Source organism: Phodopus roborovskii, unplaced genomic scaffold (genome assembly GCF_943737965.1).
Source record: "Phodopus roborovskii unplaced genomic scaffold, PHOROB, whole genome shotgun sequence".
NCBI classification, from domain to species: Eukaryota; Metazoa; Chordata; class Mammalia; order Rodentia; family Cricetidae; genus Phodopus; species Phodopus roborovskii.
This window is the reverse complement of record NW_026126448.1, coordinates 3,101,245-3,125,280: the sequence shown is the minus strand read 5'-3', so window position 1 is coordinate 3,125,280 and position 24,036 is coordinate 3,101,245. Positions and strand designations below refer to the sequence as shown.

General features: G+C 40.6%; 1 protein-coding gene across 1 annotated transcript in view; it reads right to left on the bottom strand.

Annotated features, from left to right (window-relative positions):
- Nucleotides 1-2,008: 2,008 nt before the first annotated feature.
- Nucleotides 2,009-24,036, bottom strand: part of Faf1 (Fas associated factor 1) — a 271,924-nt gene continuing 249,896 nt past the window's right edge. The window contains exon 19 of the mRNA XM_051188455.1: nt 2,009-2,258. Coding sequence (XP_051044412.1) covers nt 2,175-2,258 — 84 coding nt within the window. The 3' untranslated portion in view covers nt 2,009-2,174. The remainder of the gene's footprint in view (nt 2,259-24,036) is intronic.

The following is a 24,036-nucleotide window of genomic DNA, read 5'->3' as shown; positions in this document are numbered from 1 at the left end:
GTTCAATTGGCCAGACTGCCAATAGTAAAAGGGCCTACAGGATAGGCGTTCAGGAGGTTGAGCCTGTTAGAGAACTTCCCAAGACAGGATTGAAAAAGTGTTTGTCAATTTCACACACATTCAAGTAACATTTAATAACGTTTTAGGAAATTGGTTTCAGAGTAAAGTCTATATGTTGGTATACAGAAGTAAACAGGAATGGTAGGGAACCATATAGTGAAGTCAAATCCAGATCAGATGGAACAGGTTAAACATAAGAGTGAGTTCAGAGACCTCTCTCAAACCCCTGCCCATACCCTGGCTGCTGTTTCTGAGTATGGCTTGAGTTCAGGGCCGTGGCTTCTCACAGCAGCTACAGAACAAGGTCTAGCTGGAAAAAGAAGAGCTGGTGCCCTAGTACAGCTGCAGCTTCGGAAAGGACATCTTGTGGTGCCACTCGATTAGGAAGGAGGGAGCAGAGCTGGAGAGAAAGTGCTTAAGGTGGAACTCCCCTCACAGTGAGCTCCCTTCTTTTCAGTCAGTTGGCAGATGAAGCGTAGTGGTATTAGCAACAATCCCTCAGAAGAGTTTTCAGGGGACGTTCTTGGTTGAGCATCAGAGGACAACAGGTGACTTTTCCAGGCCAATAGTTTTTGAGTAGAGGAAAAGTGACCAGACATATCTTCGGCTTTGGTTAAGTCTTCTCAGAACCCCATAACGGAACCAGAGAAACACACCTAACACACTTACAAAATAACCAGACTGGGAGACCACCTCTAAAGATAAAGAATAGAGATGACACAAAACCCTCCACAGAGAACATTTCAAGACTAAAAGGAAATTAATTGGCTGTGAAGATATAAATATTCTTACGAACTACCCCAAACCCTAAGTCCATAGATTAACAAAGTCCACATCTACAAATCAAATCCCAGATTACTACATATCAATTCAAGCAACACATGAATTCTAGGCTAAGCCCCCAAATTTGCTCTCTTAAATATATGAAATCTGAATTTTAGCCAAAGGATGAGATCCCTTTTATTTGGGCTATAAATCCAATATCTAATATTTAAACATCCAGAAACTAAAATTATAGAGCAAGTCCCTTATTGCAGGAGAGCCCACTGGGCAGCTGACCAGATTTTGGCAATACAGAAGGTGTTTAAAACACCAAGTGATGGCCAGGTATTATGGGGCATGCCTGTAATCCTACCACTTGGGAGCTGAAGTAGATGACTGCAAGGTTGAGGCCTTAGCTACGTAGTGAGATCTGGTCTCCAAAAGCCTAAAAAAGGAAACGAACACCCCACCAAGTGATAAGGTCCCAGCTATATGAAGTCGTAGAAGGAGGAAAAGAAGGAAATTGTGTGCACTGTACATGGATGTGCCAGTAACTTGGTAGCGGGTGCCTGGGAAGTTCTAAATGCCTCAATATAAGCTGAGTAACAGCTTCCCACAGCTGGCCAATAGCAAGTCTTAGTACTGGCACTCTGCACACTACCTCAACACACTGTGTACTTGATCAGTTCCCCAAGCTGCAATGCAACAACAACAACAACAACAAAAATCCTCCAGCAGTATATAAATACCTTGCATATGTGTCAAATCAGTCTCCCAACAAAATCTCACATCTTAGTAAAGGAGTCAGATATATATGATATACTTCCCTACCCCAAAATGTCTAAACTCCAGGCCAAGAATATCCTATTTGACTTTTTTCTCTCTGCCTTTTAAAGTCAGGTGATAAACTTAAAATCTAGTTATGGACATAAAAAAGCAGAGGTATGAGCCCTGGCTCAATGACACATATCAAATACACAGCATCCTGATGTCAAGGACAACGAGACTGTCCTGGACACTGAAGGGGCAGGATGGGGACTGGAGGGGTAAAAGTTCTATCAGGGGTCACTCGCACTCAACAGTATGTTAGTTATTAAACAAGGGTGAAGTGCAGGTATCAGGAGAGGTCAATGGAGTTGTAGTACTCCATCATGAGGGGTGGGGAACATACACTCATGGATGGGAAATTTTAAGTAGCTATGTTTATTACTTTTTTCCAGCAATCTTGCAAGAGGCAGAAGTGTGACATTAAACTCAGTGAGACGAGCATGTGGGTGGGTTGGTGAGGGGCTCATCTCTCGACTTGTGCCACTGGCTTGTCAGAAGTGGCTGGTTCCACCGCTGAGTCATGTTTACTCTTTTGCTTCAAGGAAAAGGGTTTCTTGAGGGAACAACTTTACCTCCAATAATGACTTATTGGGGTCTAGCTGAGTTACCTGAAAAGAAAGAAAACACACATTCAGAAATCTGGAACAAGGACAATGACTTTCAGCATGAGCATGTGCAAAGTATCCTATTGGATTAAAACAATTCTGTGTGGTGGTGGTATTCTTATGTTATGAGGAAACCAGGGCTCTCAGAAAGGTCATATTCTACAGTTCCATCTAATAAAAGAGGTAGTACTGACCACAAGGCTACTGTATAGGTCCCTTGCCTCCTGTGCCTTTGGAAAAGACACAGGCGGATACATTCAGCTGGTAAAATAGAGGAATGGCATGTCTGAGACCTCAACTAGGTTAACTGCTTAGCACAGAGGCCCACTCTGCTGGCTGTGACAACACCTAAATCTTTGGAGGGACAAGGGCTACGTTCTTCCATTAGCAAACTAAGGAATGGTCATTATACTGTATCCAGAGTTGACGCTAAGGGAGCTCCCTAGGAAGACACAGTACAATATCCTAATAGGAAAAGCGAGGCAAATGCTGGGCAGTGGTGGCGCACGCCTTTAATCCCAGCACTCAGGTGGCAGAGGCAGGTGGATTTCTGAGTCCAAGGCCAGCCTGATCTACAGAGCAAGTTCCACAACAGCCAGGGATACACAGAGAAACCCTGTTTCAAAAAACCAAAACCAAACCAACCCACCCAAAAAAATCAACTACTGAACTCTGTAAAGCTAGATCTTTATTAGATCTCTGCCCTCCCTAAGCCAGGGCAGAGGTGAAGGTTTTAAAAACCTAAGAGAAAGAAACACATTCACCAAAAGAGACCACGAGTTCTTCAAGGCTGAAAAATATTAGGTTAGTGGAAAGCATAGAGGATTTGAAAATAGGAAGACTCTAGTTTAAATCATAGTGGTGTTGGCTATCAGCTTTGTGGCTCTTGTCTTGTAGGACTGATCAAAATTAAATGGAAAAAAAAAACATAATTAGCAGTGTCTGGTATAGAGCAGATCAACAAAATAGACTATGGATGAGAGTAACTATAGAGGGAGATGGACTTGTGGGCAATGGGCTGCTCTGAGTATGTAGTGGATAGATAGGCACTCTCTACCTATATCTGAAGCTGCCGCTCTGCTATTGGCATGAGCTTTGGGGCCTTGGGCAAATACTACAGGCAGGCAATATGTCTGCTCAGCTCAAGCCACTCATAATGAGAGGACTCTGCTTTGCTCTTCCAGCTGGAGAAAGGGAGCCCCTGGGTGTCAAACACAGGTTGGTGAGCTAATGGGGGAAACACCGACCTTTGCATATCCAGGTGGAGACTCAGTATGCTCAAGAGGGTCATTAAGGAGACACACCTACCCGTAGAATCCTTTCTTTTTATAAGGAACCCAGGGCAAATCTTGCCCTACTAGTATCTCTTGGGTGCTGGGCAGATGGGCAGGCAAGGGGGAAGGGAGGGCCTAGCTTGCTGTCTGTCTTCCAATGCACTGGGAGGGCAAGCTGCTGGCAAATGTTTACCTATTTCCCCAATTAACGTACACTACTGCACTGGCTTCTGTCAACAAACAGAGCTATGCTGCTTCTGCTTCTGACTCTTTGGCATTTTCTGCCCAGCTGCTTCTGCTATTGTTCTTAATTAACATGCCAGAGTTCTTACAGCATCTTCTACTTTGTTATTTGTGGCTTGTAAATATGATGCTTATCATAGTAGTGCCAGAGTTGTGAGAATAGGCAGGAAGATGTATTAGAACAGGCTAGGAGGCTGGAGCATCAGGCTTATGTTGCACCCTACTGGGGTGGTAGACATGCAAGGTAAGCGATTCATAAACTCTCAGTTAAAATTATAGTTGCCATTAATAAAACAGTGTCCAAGAAATATTAAATGATTTTCTATAGTCACTTTCTGTGGGAAAATGGGGATTTGAGAAAGACAAACAAAAATTCCGTGGACATCTATTACAAGCCAGGCGCTTCAAATATATTTCTCAGTTCACATCAACAACCACCATGCAAGGCTGCAGTGGAGACAACTGAGTTTCAATGTAGCTGCCATTTGTTTAAGGCCTTGTGGTTAGAAGGAATCTGTCCACAGTGTTGTGATTAAAAAGAGTGAAGCATGTACATTCTATCTACATGACCTTGAAGTAATTAAACAACTAGAGTCCATTTTCCCATCCATAGTAGGGGAACCAGTTTCTCCTTTGTAGGTGGTATGACAGCTAAGTAAAATAATGATAGTGAAGCCTCCAGTACCATCCCAAGCCAGTTAAGTAAGTGCTCAGTAGGTGGTACAGCCACCACTGGCTGGGGTGTTTCTCTGGCAGCAACCCTGAACTCTCCCTGGGTTGTTCTGGTTGCTTGGGTTTCTACCCCACTACCCAGCAGGAGTGCTACCTTTCTCCTATAGGTAGAGCCTTCAATTCCAGACATCTCATTCTCTAGCATCAGTGAGGTCCTATGGCCAGTGGACTGCTTTCAAGTAAACAGAGCTCTATTGAGGCATAGCCTCCCAGAGGGCTCATGAGGCCTCCCCCACCACCCCATTCTGAAGTTCATCTCATTTATTTATGCTTAGTGTTTTTCTTTACTATCTAGTCTTTATTTTCCTTTCTATTTTTAATCCATTTGCTCTGTAATATAAATTATTACCACAGTAATGTAACTGTTGACAATAATAGTTTATAATCTTTCATTATACATCGAATATATTAACTAATTTAATCCTTACAATGATCCTTGAGCTAGATATTGTTATTTACATCTGACAGGCCTGGAAACAGATTTAGAAAGGCTGAGAATTTGCTCAAGGTTACACAGCTAGTAAGTCAGGAATTATATTTGTATTCAAGCTATTCTCTTTCTTTCTGTCTCCCCTCCCCCCCAGGGTCTCTCTTTCTCTTTGGTTGCCCCATAGATCAGGCTGGCCTCCAACTCCCAGCGATCTGTTTGCCTTTGCCTCCCAAGTGAGCGTGATGTTTTTTACTTACTTATTTTTTATTTTATGTAGATGAGTATTTTGTCTGTATGTATGTCTGTGCAGCATGCAGTACCTACAGAATCCAGATCCCCTGGAACTGGAGTTACAGACAGTTGTGAGCTACCATGTGGGTGCTGGGAAATGAACCAGCATTCTCTGGAAGAGCAGCCAGTGCTCTTAACCACTAAGTCATCTCTCCAGCCCCTGAATGCTGAGATTAAAGGTTGTGCCACTATGCCTGGCACCATGCTTTTAATATTGTAGTTGCTACCTGGCCTACCATATATAAGAGTACCTGAACCCAGCAGTACTTTTGGGCTGTGTTAATGAGTATATAGATAACATGATAAAGTGTATAGATAACATTGTAAAACATACAATATTTTTAAAATAACATTTGATCTAAATATTAGTCTTGCAACTAGCATTATTACTATTTTACAAATGAAAACATGAGATTTAGAACCCTGCTATTACTGAATTAAATTTTTAAAAATAAAAATAGCCTTTTGGTGTTCTACTGCCCAGCAGTATGACTATAGTTAACAATAATGTATTATATAGTTCTAAATAATCAGAAGAGACATTAATTTCACATTTGGCTTTTTAAAATATTGTTTTTATTAACTCTTAGAGACTGCCATGGGTGTATTTTGATCATATTAATCATCTTCCTTAACTTTTCACAGATCCTCACCACTTTTCTACCCATCCAATTTCATGTGCATGTGTGCCCTGTGTTGGCTGATGACTTCTGCATGGGACCTACCATGGAGTATGGTCCATATATCAGGGGTCACAGCATTAAAGAAAACGACCATCCCTCTCCCAGCAGCAATCAAATGCTAGCAATTTGTCTGGCTTGATTTTGCTTTGGTCTTGTGCATGCTATCACAATTGCTGTCAGTTCATATGTGTATCTTCACTGTTGTATCCAGAGAGTGCTGGGTCTTTGAAGTCATCACCATCTCTGGTTTTTATAATCTTTACCCTCATAGATCCCTATTGCACCAGTGGGCATATCTTGCCAGGCAGGTTGTTAATGCAGATGGCGGGTTTATTGCTAGGTAAGTGAGGCTGATGGTTTTCTCTTGCAGTAGGCTGTATAGCACTTACCAGCACTATGAAAGCCACCAGTAGGGTGGAAGCATCTAGTAGAGCACCAGCTGGATTTCCCCATGTTCCACAACTTAAGTATGTGATACAGAAGAGAGATTTTTAAATCTCATTACAAGGATATATTAATGGGATGATGGGTATGCTAAGAACTCATTTTTATTATTAATATGATGTATGCAAGTGCTAAAATTAACTGAACTCTATAAAAATAATCCTATAATCTTACTGTTAATGGGGTATCCATCCCTAACTCATACAGACATATTTTCATAGGTATGTGTAAAAATTCTATTTCTTTTTTTGAGAATTTTATACACAGCACTATATTTACACCATTTCTACCCCCTCCAACTCTTTCATGTCTCCCCTACTCTATAAAATTCATGACTTTTTCTTTCATTGTAGACACAATTGAAAACTTTGCTGCTACTGCAATTTGTAAGCGAGAGAGAATGAGGGGAAGGCAGAGTACCAAGCTCCTTCCCAGTAGCTGGTGGCCACACTGTAAAAAACTTCAGTGCTCTAGGAGGGGTGTCCTGGTAGGGAAGAAACTAAACTCTGTTTCCTAAGAAACAGCAGAGGACAAGAGACCTGTGTGTGGACGGGAAGCAGCGCTGCTGCCGTAGGGTGGAAATACGCTCTTCCAGCCCTGGTTTCTGAAGGCTGACAGTAGAAGAGAGCCAAGATGGTGAGGTAAAAGTCACGGGAAGCAGAATTCTTGAGGGAAGCTGCAGGAACTAAGGTGGCTAGTAATGGCCCTTTCTCCTAATTTTGTTGCTTTTCCTCTTCTGTTTCTGGTATTTATCTTCTTGTTTGCATAGTCATCAACATAGTAGCAAGTATCAATGATTATCTTCCCTGAGTTGGGTCCATGCAGCCTGCATTCTAGGTTTGTATGTGTCTCTTAACTAGTCCTCAAAATGGCCTAGTAGAATCAGTACTAGTACCATCTTACAGACAAAGGACACCAAGGCTACCTCACCCATTGTTGTAGAGACTAAGGTTTCAGAGTCATGCCTGTCTGATTCCAAAGCTCATTATGATCAGAATGGTCTGGCAAACCAATGTATGAACAGGCTGACTTGGGGAGGGAAGAGGGAGGTCTGCTGTACTGGGAGGCACCCAAATACAGGCATATTTGCTAGTGTGGTACCAGCTAACATTTTCTGAACATTAATTTCAAATTAGGCAATCTTCGACATACTTAGCATTTATAAAAATATTTTTATAATAGTTATCCAATGTGGGCAAAGTGATTATTCCTATTTTATGAGAAAACTGAGTCACAGAGCAGATCAAGTAGTCTGTCTAAAGTATAAAGCTATTAAGGGTAGAGCCAGAGTGTGAATCAAGGCAATCTAGCTTTGGAAGCTATCCAGTTACTAGATTCCATGACTAGAGATGTTGCTCAGAGTAGTATCCACATGGAGAAAGAAGTTGGAAGAGATGACCCAGAGGTTCTTTCAAATCAAGCTTCCAGGACACAAGACCTTCACTTTAAGAATGGCAGAGGGTCAGGGGTCATTAAAAAATCCTGAAATGTTTATAAAATACGAATACAAAAAACCCAATCTAGGTCTGTCTTTTGCCATTTACCTGGGACTTTACTGAATTATTGACTCTCTAAATCAACAGAGAATGAACACTTTGGGATTCCTTGGGGGAGGAGGGGTGTTCTCAGAAAAGAGGTAGAGTTTGTCTTTATAGTTAGAAGAGGGGAGTCAACCATCCTGACATTTCCTTCATTGTACTTGGGAAACCCGGAATGGCCATATTTTCTCATTAAAACAAGTTTAGCAAACTGGCTTTGTAAAACATTTATGTTAGCACAGATGGGACATGTTCTCTGCCAAACAGGGTTTTTCTTTGCTATATCAATTTTCTCAGCAATTTGAAATTTTATATGCATTTTTTCCCCCTATGACCTCCCTGGGCTTCATTCAGTTCCTGTTGTAAAATCAATACTCTGTTGTAAAGAATGTAAACTAAGTGATAGAGTCTCATCTTGGCCACAGTATAAATCTCAGAATGCAATGCTGAGAAAATGCCTACCGGCTTCATTTCACAGGTGGGCAACTGGAAACTCAGGTAAAATGGATGATTACGAGCACACACAGTACTTTATTTCAGGTTTCTGACATCTCTTTGGGAATCATTTTTCTTTTCTTTTCTTTTTTTTTTTTTTTTTTTTTTTTTTTTTTTTTGAGACAGGGTCTCACTATGTTGCTCTGGTGGGCCTGAAACTTACCAAGTAGAATAGGCCATCCTCACATTCATTTAGATGTGCTTGCTTCTGCCTCTTGCATTCTGGGATTAAAAATGTGTGCTACCATGCCCAGCCAGCTTCAGAGTTCTTCATAGCTATACCACCCTACCTTTCAATAATGCTACTATAAGACACTACTCCAGGGGAACGGAATGTTACTAAAAAGAGCAGCAGTGATATGTGCAAAGAATTTACACAAACAGCTCTTTCACACAGGTTTGGTAATATGATCAGCCTCTCTGTTTCATTTCCTGTTTCTTATACAAATGTGACAGGTTTGGTGAATTTGTAAGAAAACTCTTTAACTTAACTGTGTGTTTTATTCTTCACCTTTATTTTTTCAAGACAGGGTGTCTCTGTGTAGCCCTGGCTGTCCTGAACTTATTCTGTAGATCAGGCTAGCCTTAAACTCATAGATATCTTCCTGTCTTTGCCTCCTGAGTACTGGGATTAAAGGTGTCTGCCACTGCCACCCAGCTCTTTCTTTTTTACTTGATAACCTGTTCTTATTTTATTAAAAGATAGAAGTATCTGTAGTGTCCAACTGCACCAATATCTCAGCAGGGTAAATTTATCTAATTTAGGAGCAAAGAATATGTCGTAAATTACCTGACTGCAGATCCCAAACCACAATTTGACCAATTTTCTTTTTTCTTTCTTTCTTTGGTAATAAGAGTGACAAATTTATCTTTCAATTAGTGTAGAGATAGTCAAGTGAAGGGGATGTTATTTAATGTCCCCGAGTTCCCAAGTCCCCCACAGCATTAGGCATATCTAACACACAACCACAGCCAAACTTTCTTTTGTGGCGACAGCATTTCTTTCTTTCTTTCTTTTTTCTTCTGAAGCAGGGTCTCACTTTTCACCTGGGTTGGCTCTGAGCTTGTGGGGATCCCCCTGATTCAGTCTCAAGGGCTAGGATTCCAGGCACAAGCCACCAGATCTGGCTGGGGGATATTCTGAGCATGCTCAAGGCCGTGTGGTTACCTCTGAGAGATGTATGCAGGGGTTTGAAGGAGGCAGGGAAACACTGATCTAGGGGACAGGTCTCAGACAAGTCTGTGAGAAGACTGGATCACAACACTAATTAGTGACTGGCAGAGCAATGAGAAATGGGGAAGATAACTGCCTACTGGTTAGGTTAAGAATGTGAACTTGGCTTAAAAGTCTTCCAAAAAACCTTGATCACTCTTGGTCCCAGAATTTCACCACTAGGCAAACAAGCAGATTTTAAATCCTGGTACTGCATCTTTTGCACAAATCATAATCTCTTATGAGATGAGACTCAGGTTTCTCACCTGTAAGCAGGTCAGCATTGCCCAACACCCCAGCAGTCTTTCAAAAAACTATGTCCCTTGGAATCTCTCTTTCACATTTCCACTTGGAAGAGAGTTGCACAAAAAATTCCCACTCTATCATGCTTCTACTTACAGTTCTTAAATGATTTCTTATTAAGATGGGACAATCTGTTTCTGCTTTCACTTCCCCAATTTGTAAGTGGGTGATGGTGTCCCTGACAAGGTTCTTTGGGGCCTTTAATGGTAGGCATAATTGGGAAGGCAGTTTGGAGATAGAACATGAAGAGCACACATGTCTAGGTAGCATAAACTCTGGGAAAATACTTTTCCTCTGGCTGCAGACAGGTCGTTTAGCGTGTGGTCAATACATCTTCAGCAACAGAGTGGCTTGGGAGAGAGTGAAGATTTTGAATGCATTTTAATACTCAAGTCAGGCAATGCAAGCCAGTGTGTTCGTAGTTCTGCACACAAGCACTGTTCAAGAGCTGGAGCTTTGAACAGGAGTTAAAAGAGTTGAGTCCCTAACGACATACAAAAGACTCACTGGTGTGATTTATTCTGATGTATTTACTTATCCAATTACCAAAACAGCAGGAGATCATTAAAATTTCTAGTTACCAGATGCAGCACGTTCAATATCTTAAATGTTACCAAGGCTTTCTCTGAGCTATGCTGATATTACACTTCATTTGTCCAATGCTTATGAAACTGGAAGGCAAGAACCACGAACAGAGCAGGAACATTCTTTGAAGGCTGGTCCAGAAGGTCTGTACAATACCAAGCCTGTATCAGAAACTCCCAAATTCCGGGACTAAAGTAGTATGGTGAGAAATGAAAATATCTGGGAAGAGGGGACCTGTGAGACCTTAGCCAAGTCTTTCTATTTCTGAGTTTCCATCTTGCTAAATAAGGATGCTGACATTGTGGCATGTTACAGAACTGCTGTGGGACCAGGCGGAACAGAAACTTTGTCTATAACCATCACAGATTGCTTTTCCTGGGACTTCACACAAATGTCTTGTAAGGAAGACAGGGCAACTTAAGGTACCTTGTATATTATATGCTATTAATAAACTAGCATGCAGAAGAGGCATCAAACTAGAGACTTTTTCAGAGTGCTGAAAAATAGAAAGCAAGTTTACACCAACATTTCAGAGTATGGCAAAAAATATGCATCCAGACCCACACAAGGGGGATGATATCTTGGTCCCAACATTTTTTTTAAAGCATTCTGGTCTTCAAATATTCCTTCATATACCTAGGCTCCAGCCAATTAGAGTTGTTTGTTACTGAGAAAATATCCATTAGATTTTCCTTTCTAGAACTTTTGGCTATGTTGTTTCTTCTATCCAGGTTGTCTTTCCTGTCTAATTTCAAACATTTTAACCTATGTATACTTCTAGCTCAGCTTAAATGCCACTTACCCTACAAAACCAGGCCTGTCACAGATCCTAAATTCCCCTTTCCTCTTCCCAGAACAGGGCTAATCACACCAGGTTTCCAGTGTCACAGATTTGTGACACATCAATTGTATTCATTCTCTGTGGTTTCTCATTATCTACTCCATTGCTCTGCATGTGACCAAGTTCCATGTGTTCAGCCAATACTGGTCTTTTACCCATAGTTCTTCAGATAAATCTGCTAAAGACGCAAGGTTAGGATCTGTTCTGGAATGTAGGTACTAGCAACACTGCTCTTTATTTATACACTATTCTTATTCTTTAACAAGGTGAGGGATTCTGAAGGTTGTAGCTCAGAGGATGTAGCACAGTGAGTTATGTTATGGTCTCAGGCCATTTTACAATTGTTTATGAGTCCGTTCCCAGTTAAGTGGAACTCTGAGGGCATATATGAAATTTTAGTGCCTCTCAATCCCTAGGGCCTAGCTTACTGTTAGAAATTGTAATCGGTTCTGGAAATGTTTGTGGAAAGACTGGCCTACAGAACGACTGCATGAAGTTTCTTCACTCCCTCCCCCTCCACCCAGGTCTACACCAATCCACGGAAATGGACTCTGGAGGACATTTACTCCCACACCTACTTCTACTCACTTCAAAGCCCAGGCAGGCAGAGCTTGCAGGAACACCATTGGAAGTTGACTCCACCAAGGCCCTCTGATCTGGATGGCCGGTTCTGGCCTCAGACAGTCCTAGTGCCCAGATACAGGAGCTCATAAGAAATTTGTATCGGTTGCCCTTTTAGAAGGAACAGCTTTTCCTCTCTCTGTTTAAACGGTTGGAATTAGCTAATTAGGAGGATTTAAAAAACCTTAATACTCTAAACAGAGAAAACTGGTTCTGAATTATCAAGCAACATTTTCAATGGATCTGAATAACCTTAAATGACTTAGCTGCTACCTGATCCTAAGCTCTGGCTCAGATAAATAAATGTGAAATATTGTTAAAGCCTCAGTGTATAGGAATCTCCAGCCTCAGCAAATAGGAGCTCAAGTCTCTACAAAATGCCTGGGATGGAAATATTCTCATAGAAGGAGTGCAGATGATCTTAAAGCTGCGAAGATCAGAAGCCAGTGGTTTTCTTATATATACTTCTCAGACGATGGCTGCTTATGGACTAAGTATTACTACTATGAAGGTCACGTAATCCCAGAATCATATAGTATCAGAGTCTAAAGAAGAGTAAGAAAGAACATATTTAAATCTGTTTCAGAAGCAGACAATCTGACCCAGAAGTACATGGCTAGCTTGAGGTTGACAAGTGGCTGCACTAATAAACATTTTGTCCTGAGATGCCTGCTCCCAGACTAGTCCCCTTCCTGAAGTACACACTCAGACGCCCTACTGGAGATGTCAGAATGAGATGCTGACACCTGCTGGTTAAGACACCTGAAAGCTTTCACTGGATAGGTCATTTCTGCCATTTGAGCTCCAAATATACCATGCTTTTCTCTACAGACCTGTTAAGTTCTACTTTCATGGTTATATACCAAGTGGGTGAAGGGAGAGAGGAAAGTAACTAGGAATAAGTGAGGGTAGATGCTACTGTATTATACAGTCCTTAACCTCAAGCCATGAGGATATCATAAGCTCATGAATTTCTGTCTGGTGATGTAGAAATTACAGTAGATGTACAAATGTGTACAAACACTTTATTTTTCCTCATGTATCAACTAAACAAGTATTTGCATTTTGTTTTGTTTTTTGTTTTTGTTTTTTTTTTTTTGTTTTTTTTTTTGAGACATGCTTTTGGTTTCACTGTGAAGCCTAGTGGTTCCAGAACTAGCTTTGAGGCCTAGGCTGGCCTCGAACTCACAGACAGCCACCAGCCTCTGCCTCCCAAGGGCTTAGATTAAAGGTACACACCACCACTGCCCAGCTAAAAATTGTATTTATTCCCAAGTAACAGCAATTTTGAATGCTACAGCGCTTCACAAACACCTTGCAAAATTAAGTTCTGAGGCAGAGTAAACAATTTTGGAAAGGCTTAAATACATCCTCATACTAGCACAGTATGAGGAGAAGATGTGGATTTGCATCTCAAATACAAGTGTTAGTGTTATACAACCCAGAGGAATTTTAGTTCCCTAAGCATCTATGTTTTTATCTATAAAATAAATGGAGCACTTTTTAGGTAACTAATAAATCTGAAGTACCTGGCATATAGCAGGCACACAGGACATAGTCACATTTGCTTGTCATCACCCTCCACCACTCCAAGTCATTGAAGGAACCAAGGCAGATTTTCTAAGGCTCAGCTCTCAAAATCTTTACCTTATATGCATTTTTAAGGTCCCTTTGGACATTCCTTGGTTGGCCAGATGCACATATCGAGGGCTTTTCTCATATGCCGGTAACTCATCCCCCCCCATGCATGTTTGTTGGTAAGAGCTTTCCCGTTAGCTTCATCAAGGTAGTGTAGGTGCAGTGAGTTTGTTTCGTGTTTGTTCTTTAAAACATTTCACTTTATTTTCACAACAGTCATGTGACTTATCACTACTTTACAGAAGAGGAGAGTGAGCTACCTAGAGCCTAAATTAATTTATCCAAGATCAGAAAGCTAGGAAAGGGCAGAGCTGTGGCTTGGGCAGAGACTCTAGTCCTATGCACTACCCAATATTGTCTCTCTATGGCCTTTGCCAGGGGTCCTTTCTGGTGATGGTCTCACCTCACATTTAAATCTCCTTATTTCTGCTGAGAAGCACTACCTAGAATTCCTGTCCCTCAGACTCAACACCGACACAGAGAGTTTGCCTCTCCACCTGTTCTGTGAGTTCTCCTGACAACTGCTTCTCCCCATCCCTGTCTTACTCTGACATAGCAGTCCCCAACGTCTACCATCTTCTTCATGATTCTGCTGCCTATTCTTTACTCACGCTGCAGCCTTCTCCCACCTTCCATTGTCTCCCACCTCCCATCATCGTGTGTAATATGTACACAGAGGTTAAGGATCAAACAGTTGATAAGAAAGTGATCAGGAGGGCTGGGAAACAGCTCACTGGCACAGCACTTGGCCAGTGTGCTTGTGGCCCTGATTTCAATCTCCAGCATCACAAAGAAAAAGGAGATGTGATCAGAAGAGGCTTGTAGCAAGGTGACGCCATATTCTCCCAGGGGTAACGACCACTTGCTAACCCACTGAGTCCTTGTTCTCTGGTAGGCCTATCAAGGCCATCAACACAGAGCAGTCCCCCAAGCTTACACACAGCAGTCCCCATAGTACTCAGACATAAGTAAAATCATCTATAAAGAAATAAGAGTGTCTGTCATGACAAGAAAAACACCATAAACTAGTTCAGAAGACATCAAATTCTAGACACCTGTACTTGAACACCATTTCTGGTCTTTTGTTATTAGGCATGTAAGGCATATGCTGGTATTTTTGTTTGAAAGCAGATCATTAAAAAATAGTTAATACTGGACAAAGACTTTGGAGAATGAAGTTGAGGAGAGAAACAGTACTGCCTCTGTGCCAGCAACCACGATGAGACTCTTCCTCTGTGTTAACTGCCATACACTTGTCTGTATGAAACTTTATATGCACCCTCAATTCTCACAATGGTCTGAGGGAGTTAGTTTCTCTACCACACCCAGTGATGGAGACTGAACCCAGGGCCTGGTCCATGTGAATACTACTACCTGAGCTGTATTCTCAGCACCCATGACTGATTTTAAGGTGTAATGCCATAATCTAGTAATGGTTTTCTCTAAAAGGAGCCAACAATCTTAAAAAGCAATGGCCATAGGAAAGTCCTAATTTATTACATGATTTTGAGTGCTTAATTTTGCAAATGTATTGTTCTTCTATAAAAATGACAGAATTGGCCTTGATATCTCTATGCTCTTTTAAAAATATCAGATATTAAGATTCTGGTGACATTTTAAGATCTTTTGGATGTTTCAACATAAGTATCTACCATTGATGGGCATGGGTGGCACACACTTGTAATTCTATCAGTAGGGAGGCTGAGGCAGGATGTTACAGGGTATTCGCTGTTAGTTCGGACTACATGGTGGAGTCTACATATTGAGATCCTTTCTCAAAATGCCACCCATCTCTCCAAATCCCTGTTCTTAAGAATCCCTGTTTTTAACCCTTCAAATACATTCTACCTATGTACATTCACTCATCTAATTTTATCACAATCCAGAGATAGTTATTACATTTTTCTTTCAAAATTCAGTAGGGCTAGATAACTAAACTGTCCAGTGTGAGCCATGTGAGGGTAGGATTCAGATCCAAGGCTAATTACCACCAAATCTTTTACCTTTATGATATTCTGCTCCCACTCAATAAACATCTCTGTGCAAGCCTCAGGTCCCATCCACATCCTTCATTATGTCTTTCCTTACCACCACAGAACCTGGTACTCTGTCACAGAGGTGAGTTTGCTAGCATATGGGCTGCTCCTAATACAAAGCTCCAAGCTGCTTTCAGAAATTGGCCCAAACAAGACACATTTAATGTTTTATCAGAATGATTGCTTTTTCACTGTTGTCTTTTTTTTTTTTTTTTTTTTTTTTTGACTATTTAAGAAAACTGAGTCATATACATTCTGAGGTTTTATCTACAACTATGTAGCTTTCTGCATGTGCCCTTTGAAGTTTTCTAATTATCACTTTAGTTAAATGACTATTACTTACAGTGACCTGTGATCCTTTTTTAATGAAGAGGTTTAAATCTTTGGAATTTCTGACTAACTTCTCTAAATCAAAACCTAAATTAAGTCTCTTTTTTAAAAGAATCTTTTAGAAAAATTACTTTTTAAAATTTTATGTGCATTGGTGTTTTGACTGTGCATATGTCTGTGTGAGGGTGTCAGAAACTCTGGAACTGGAATTACAGTCCTGAGCTGTCATGTGGGTGCTGGGAATTGAACTTGGGTCCCCTGGAAAAGCAGTCAGTGTTCTTAACTGCTGAGCCATCCCTCCAGTCCCAAATTAAGTCTTTTAATCTCAGACAAATTTTGGGGTATTCCAAAGGGTGTTGGAACATCTCAAAGTATCTGCAAAACTAATTAGATTTTTAGAAATGTTAACTATAAGGAAAACATTGTCAAGCAACAATGATAGTTATATTTGCATACATGTTATTTTGTCGTCTAAAAGTTGAAGTGCCAAAAATGTGAAATGTTATCAGCTGATATTTCAATTATCACACTAAAATGTTACATGCCACAGAAACAACCAAATGCAGGTTTATAATAACTTGAAAGTAACACCATTGGACTATACAAGAATTTCCAGAAGTGTAATGAAGAAACTGAGAGGTGTGAGAAAGTGATAAAGACCAAGACGAGTGGGATTAACTACAGAAGACTTAGCAGTCTGATAAAGAATTACAGGTTTTTACAGTTTTAGCAGATATTGAAACACTGCCTTCAAAAAACTTCTGTTTTCTAGATTTTTGTTTTTGTGCATGGATATGTGTGTTGTGTATGTGAGGGCCAAAAGGCAACCCTGGTTCCTGTCCTACTTTGACTTCCAGTTTCTGTGATAAACACCATGACCAAAAGCAACTTGGGGAGGAAAGGGTTTACTTTACTTGACAGCTTACAGTCTATAATGAAGGAAAGTCAGGGCAGGAATTTAAACAGAAGCTAGGGAGGAGTGTTGCTTACAGGCTTGCTCCCCTTCCCTGCTTAGCCTGCTTTCATTCACAACCCAGGACCACCTGCCCAGAGTTAATACTATCTAAACTGGGGCTCCCCCCCCAACAATCATTAATTAAGAAAACGACCCACTTGTTGGTCTACAGGCCAATCTGATGGAGGCAGTTCCTCAACTGATGTTCCTTTTTCCTAGATGACTCTAGCTGTATCAAGTTGACAAATCCAGCACATTTCCTCAGAAACTATTTTGTTTTCTGAGCAAGCCCTCTCACTGGCCTGGAGTTGGTCCAGTAGGCTAAGCTGGCATAGGAAGCCTAGGGATCCATCTGTTCTTGCTTACTCAGTGCTAGGATTCCAACTATATGCCACCATGCCTGGCTTTTGCTATATGGGTTCTAGGAACTGAGTTCAGACCATCATGGCTTGTAGGACAAGGATCTTTCTAACTGAGCTACCTCCTAGTCCTGTTTTCTACATTTAGGAAACATTTTTTTTTTTTTTTAAGCTGTCTAAAACTACAGGGGTTTGTACAAAGAATATCTTTGTGATCGAAATGGAAATATTTGCTTTCTCTCCTACCTGATGCCTCCAAATTATAAAACACTTTTGTGAGTACTTCTAGAGAAATAAAATTGTTTGTGTAAGCTTAATAAGAAAGTTAAAAATAAGTTTTATACACACACACACACACACACACACTGATAAAAATCCTTTTATTATAGGATACAACTGGTTATGTTATTAAGCTTTGACTAGAACATTGTATTTGGGACTCTGATGGAATGTATCTATAGGGTCAGCACACAGACTTTAAAGTGTGTTTTGGTTTGATTTGCCAACTTAAGTTAAAAAAAAAAAAAATCAACCCAAGACTCAAAAGATTCATCAAAGGGAGGTGGAGAGATGGCTCAGCCTTTAAGAGTACTGGTTACTCTTCCAGAGGACCTGGGTTCAATTCCCAGCACCTACATGGTAGTTTATAACCACCTGTAACTCAAGTTCATGGGGATCTGATGCCCTCTTTTGGCCTCCACAGGCACCAGGCTTGATGTGGTACTCATACACATAAAATTAATAATATCTTAAAAATGCCATCAAAGGAAACTTCATTAAAAGCTGACATTCTTTCTGTGCTTATGTAAATATTCAGGTCCAATTGGATGAGGCTAGACTTACTTTGTTCACAAATTAGTCTTTGAGTACCTTAAGTAATGAGAAGCAGGAGTAATGGTAAGAAAGCAATACATTTCAGGAGAAAAATTACACTATTATACTATTACTTGTTTCTGGAGTTTTTATTATCTGCCTCCCTCCTGGACTGGATGCTGAATTATTCTAGTTTCCTCCAACATCTGGCTGTAACTCTCTAAGGGCAAGAACTGCAGTGTTTTTGAAACTCTCTAAGGTGAGGTGAGACAACTGAATAAATTTGATCAATACTGTTGATCAAGCTAAAAAGAGAGTTCACCAAAATGCTCATCTATAACCACACACACTCAAGTTGCAAAACAAGAAGAGAAGTATACAACTTGATATTTGTGGAAAACAGCTTTATGCAAGATTTCAGAATGATTCCTCATCATAACAAGACTTGATTTTTCCTTGCTTAAACTATATCTTTTACTTGACAGAATGATCCTGTAATTCTAATTTCACAGTCATTAGTGTCTGCAGGTAATTTGATGGGAGTGTGAGGTCTATTACATTAAATGCAAATCTTCACACAACTTAAGGGATCTTGCCATCCACATGGAGAGTAGCTTCAGCAAAATCCCTAATGCAATGACATAGTTGTACTACTGTAGGTCTCTATTTCACAGAGCTGATTCCTGGACTCATTTGTTTTTATAATTCTTTTGATTTCACAAAGTCATGAGTTTCCAGACAGCAGAATTGTGATCTACTAGCTGAACAGGGAGGAATCTATCAATCAGTTCTTGTTGTACAGACTTAATTACAAAGGTACTTGGTTAAACTATAAGTACATTCTTCATCTGGCTCAATCTTCGACCTATTCCATTTTACCTGGTTTAATTTATGGGGCCTTCAGTAAGATGCATATTAAAAAAATTTTTTTGGCATCATTCTCCATATAGTCACAATAGGAGTCTCCCTGGTATATAGTATTCTTTCTAAAGTTGTAAATACCTGCATGTAGTTATCAACCTAATACTACATGGTATATCTTGGAATGAGATGACAAAAATTCACAGAAATGTGTGATGAGCAGGATACCCATAATTCAGGAGCAACAATGTTGACAAGAGAAATCCCAAGTAGTGAGAATAGTGCTAATGTCCTAAGTTATCTGGTCATACTCTAACAAGGGCAGGGCCTACCAAAAGATGGTAACCATTAAACAAAATTGTTAAAACAAAGTTACCAGAGATCATTGCTTTGTTCTTAGCTCCTGCAGGGCACAACAAACTAAAGTGGAGTCACTCATGTTCTATAATCAAGCCAACCCTTTAGAGACAAACATCACTAAATAGATGCTTTCCCCAAACGCCAATCTAACTGAGTCAGGATAAGGAATGGGCTCTCTGCTTTAACCCTGACAAAAAGGAATGTGTTCAAGTAGTTTCCCCACCCTGTCTCCAGATTATCCTGTTTCCTCATCCTCAACTTATGAAACCCACAGTTCTGTTACTGCTTAGTGGAAACTCAAATTCTATTTTGTAGAAGAGGCTGCCCTGATTTATGAATCACAAAAAGCTACTTAAATTTATAAGTAAATTTGTTGTGATTTTTATCTTTCGAGAAATCAAGTGGTGGATAGTGGTAGCACACGTCTTTAATTTCATCACCTTGGAGGCGGAGGCAGGTGGACCTCTGTGAGTTCAAGGTCAGCCTGTTCTACAGAGTGAGTTCCAGGACATCGGGAATTGTTACACAGAGAAACCCTGTCTCAAAACAACAATGGGGGGGAGTTAGCTGGGGGAGGGAGGAGAGAGAGAGAGATATTGCAAGAGTGCTTTCTCTTCACACAGGTGCTGGAACTAGCATGCTATTCCCCATCTTCCTTTCCTAGAACCCTCTTCTAGTCACCATAAAAATAGAAACTAACCTACCATTTGAAGGGAGAATTCCTGGGTGATGTGAATAAGAGCTGACAATAGAAGAAAACCAGAGAAGGCAGGAGAATCAAGAGGTGGGATAAAGTAATAAGAAAGAATAGAAAGAAAAGGAAAGAGATGCCAAATGTAAACTAGGAATTGAAAGTGACAGTGGGGAAGGAAGAAAGGAAAAAAGAAGAAATAGGAAGAGCATAAGGATGTGTCACAGAAAAGGAAGGTTGAATGTTACTGATAACCTTATACCAAGTAGCAAGAGTGACAGAATTTTCTAGCAAAGACCTGTGACTGGGCCTTTGCAGATCCAGAAGTGAACTAGTACCTGTGTCATTACTCATCTTTTAAGACTCAGTCACAGGATAATGCCCAGATAAGGCGAATGGGACAGTGAAGTCTACGGCACTAATGTGTGCAAGAGGCAGAGCACACTGGCTCAAGCTCTGGAAGGAAATACTATTCTTTCTCCTGGTGACTTTCACTAACAAAATGCAAACAAATCCACTCTAAAACCATTTTGTCAATCAGCTTTTCTGGGGAAGGTCTGGTGCCTGCTGCTACTCTGGTTATCCCACAGTGCTCAGTTCAGTGAGGTATAATAGCCGGCAGACATTCAGCAAATAGTTGGACAGCTGGGAAATCTTAATATGAAGTAGTGTTTTCATTGTGTGTGGGGGGAGACGGGGCACAGAAGAACATTTAATAGATCTTTGGGTGAGAAACCAGCCTTTGCATTGTGGAAAAAAGGCTCAAGACACAATAAGACTCCTATAGTTAAGTCTCATATTATTTGTTATTAAAGGCAAGGACTTAAGATGTGCTTTTTAACAGTCTTTAGTCTGGCTGTAATTTAAGATGACTTTTACAAATTAGATCCTAATCCTTGCAGACACAGATGGCTATTACAGAACAGCTTTGTAAAAACACTAGTCATTTGACTTGAAAGAGCATTCAGAGAGGGATGAAGTGCCATTAACTCTCAGCTCATCTATGACTCTAGGAGGCCTAGAGTCCTGGGCTTTCTGGGTTTAGGACTGGAATCTGGGTGGGCCTAGGGCATCTGTTCTGAATTGGAATAGCCTTTCTTGATCACTAAGGAACAAGAAATTTATTTAGTAGTCTGAGGTTATCAACGTTTGACAACAGTTACTGAAAGTGCACATATGAGGCACTGTGGTAAGAACTGTAGCAGAGAGGGATGTAGATGTAAGAAAAGGATGCACAAGATGCAATGGTACATAGCTTGGGAGAAATGCTCAGCATTAAAACATGAGTTCAAACAGGACACAAACAGTGAGGAGGGTGGACACTCACAGAGACGTTAAGAGACTATATGAAACATACTGGCACAAGAATGTCTGTGCCTTTAGTGAATAGTGAGCAATCTCCTACCTCCTACAGATGGAAATAAGGTTGGAAATACAGTAAGGACTAGACTGTTCAAAGTTTTCAACTTCCCCAAGGGAGCCACACTATACTAGGGTAGCAGAAACTACCAGAGAACCTTAAGCAAGAAAGGAAATGATCAGAGGGCTTTGGAAAAAAAAAAAAAAATCACTCATTGGTAGCTAATTTCAGGTTGACAATCTTTAGGTCAAAATGTTCCCTGAGAAACTGGTTCAAACTTGGCAAAAAATTGGTCTTGTAATGGGGAATGGAAGTGAGGCAGAATTAGGTTTAAAAAGAGATACTGAGAAAAGAGAATGATTGAATAGCCTTCTATGACAATGGAAAACAAAGGTTATGTGATATGGCTAGGTAAGGAGTACATTTTCTGTAAGACTAAGTGGAAAACTCTCCATTTAAGGCTGGCCCACATTAACAATAGCTTACACTTTTAGCTTAGGAAGCTCAAGGCATGTAGGCAGCAGACCCATGAACCTCTGCTTCTTTTCAACAGTAATATCCCGGCTACATCTTGATCTGGTGGAAAGAAGTGATTACCGAAAAAGGGAAAAATCTAGCGCGCGCGCACACACACACACACACACACACACACACACACAGAAAAACAAACAAACAAACAAACAAAAACAACAAAAAAACCCTTCCAGTGGCTGGAGAGATGGTTCAGTGTTTAAGGGCACTGGCCACTCTTCCAAAGGATCTGGGTTCAATTCACACATGGTGGCTCACTGATCCAATGCCCTTTTCCGGCTTCAGCAGGTACTACAAGCATGAGGCACAGACATACATGCAGGCAAAACACCCATACCCATAAACCAATAACAATAAATCTCAAATCCTGTCAAATTTAAAAATTAATTTCAGCTGGGTGTAGTGGTGCACACCTTTAATCCCAACACCTGAGAGGCCAGCTTGTCAAATAGGATGAGTTCCAGGAGAGTTATATAGTGAGATCTTGCCTTAAAAACAAAATCAGTATCAAAGAAAATAGAAGTGTATTTTAAAGTCTGGGAAGGTACCTCTACTGGTCTACTAGTCTTTGGATATCTTACTGAGTGTGACCTAAAGGACTGAGAAAGACTAATTATCCCAAGTTTTACAATTTCTAAGACTTGAGGACTTTACCATAGAATATAAATTATGATTGCTAGCATGATCTTGAAGTGTTTGATAATGGCTTCTTTACCAACATGTAGCTGTGTGGTATAAACACACATAGACATGTTTTTGCTACTCATAAATGAAGAAGAGTTGGAGCAATAGTTGCAGCCAGGAAGAGAAGGATGGACAAATTGCCACCACTTAGGGTCCTGAGCCTAAGGTCAGGCAAGACCATCATCTTATATTTTTGGTTGTGAATCTAGCCTTTAATGGCTAAGCCATCTCTCCAGGCCCAGGACCTTCATCATATCCAGAGAAGATTTATGGCTTGGTAGTGGGGCTAAAAATACATCATTGGCTTCTGACTTAATCTTGCAAAACTATCAATGTGAGGGACTTGGAGAAGCCTCGACGAACTCTTGATTCTGGTATGTTAGATAAAGTCACAACAGAACAACACAACAACAACAACAACAATACTAATAAAAATTAAGATTTACTATGTGTCTTAGAGTTGAGCTAGCCCTCCTTCCCTCCCTCCACTCCCTCAAGACAGGGCTGCCCTGGAACTCACTCTGTAGACCAGGTGAACTCACAGAGATCCACCTGCCTCTGCCTCCCAACTGCTGGGATTAAAGGCATGTACCACTACTGCCTGGCTCCAGTTCTTGCTACTTCCTTTTAAAAAAAGCTTTTAAAGCCAGGCAGTGGTGGTGCACACCTTTAATCCCAGTGCTTAGGAGGCAGAGGCAGGAGGATCTCTGAGTTCAAGGTCAGCCTGGTCTACAAGGAAAATTCTAGGACAGCCAGAGCTACAAAAAGAAATCCTGCATCAAAAAAACAAAAACAAAACAAAAACAAAACAAAACAAAACAAAACAAAAAAAAAAAAACAAAAAAAACCAACCAAAGTAGTAATAATAACCAAAGTAGTAATAATAATAAAAGCTTTTCAATCACTTCTTTGAGAATTTCACATAATGTATTTTGATCATATTTTCCCCTCCCCAAACTACTCCCAGATCCTTCTCTTTCCCTAGCTGCCTAACTTTGTGTGTTCCTTCCACCCCCGACACACACACACACACACACACACACACACACACACACACACACACACACAAAGCCATCAAGTCCAATTTGTGCTACCCTATACTCTCAGTTGTATGGCCCACAGATTTGTGCCTTCATCAAAGAATCTTCTTTTTGTTGTATTGGTGATTAACACAGATATGCACAACTGGCCAAGTCTGCAGAATGCTTTCTCTTCCAACTCACTGGTCTGAGTACTGTGCATGGGGTCTCACAAAAAAGTCAGGGCCCCTTTCTCACAGCAAGCCTTTAAGAAGCTGAAGATAGTCTCACTCTCTCCCAAGATCTTTCCTTCTCCAGAGAACACTTCCTTAAAAGACACATCTCCAGTCCCTTCTTTCTTATTAGTCCTGGGTCCCCAGACAGGCTCTTTCTTCTTCAGACTTCCTATTAAAGCATGAAGCTTAAGAACTCTCTTGTTTAGTTTATTTTA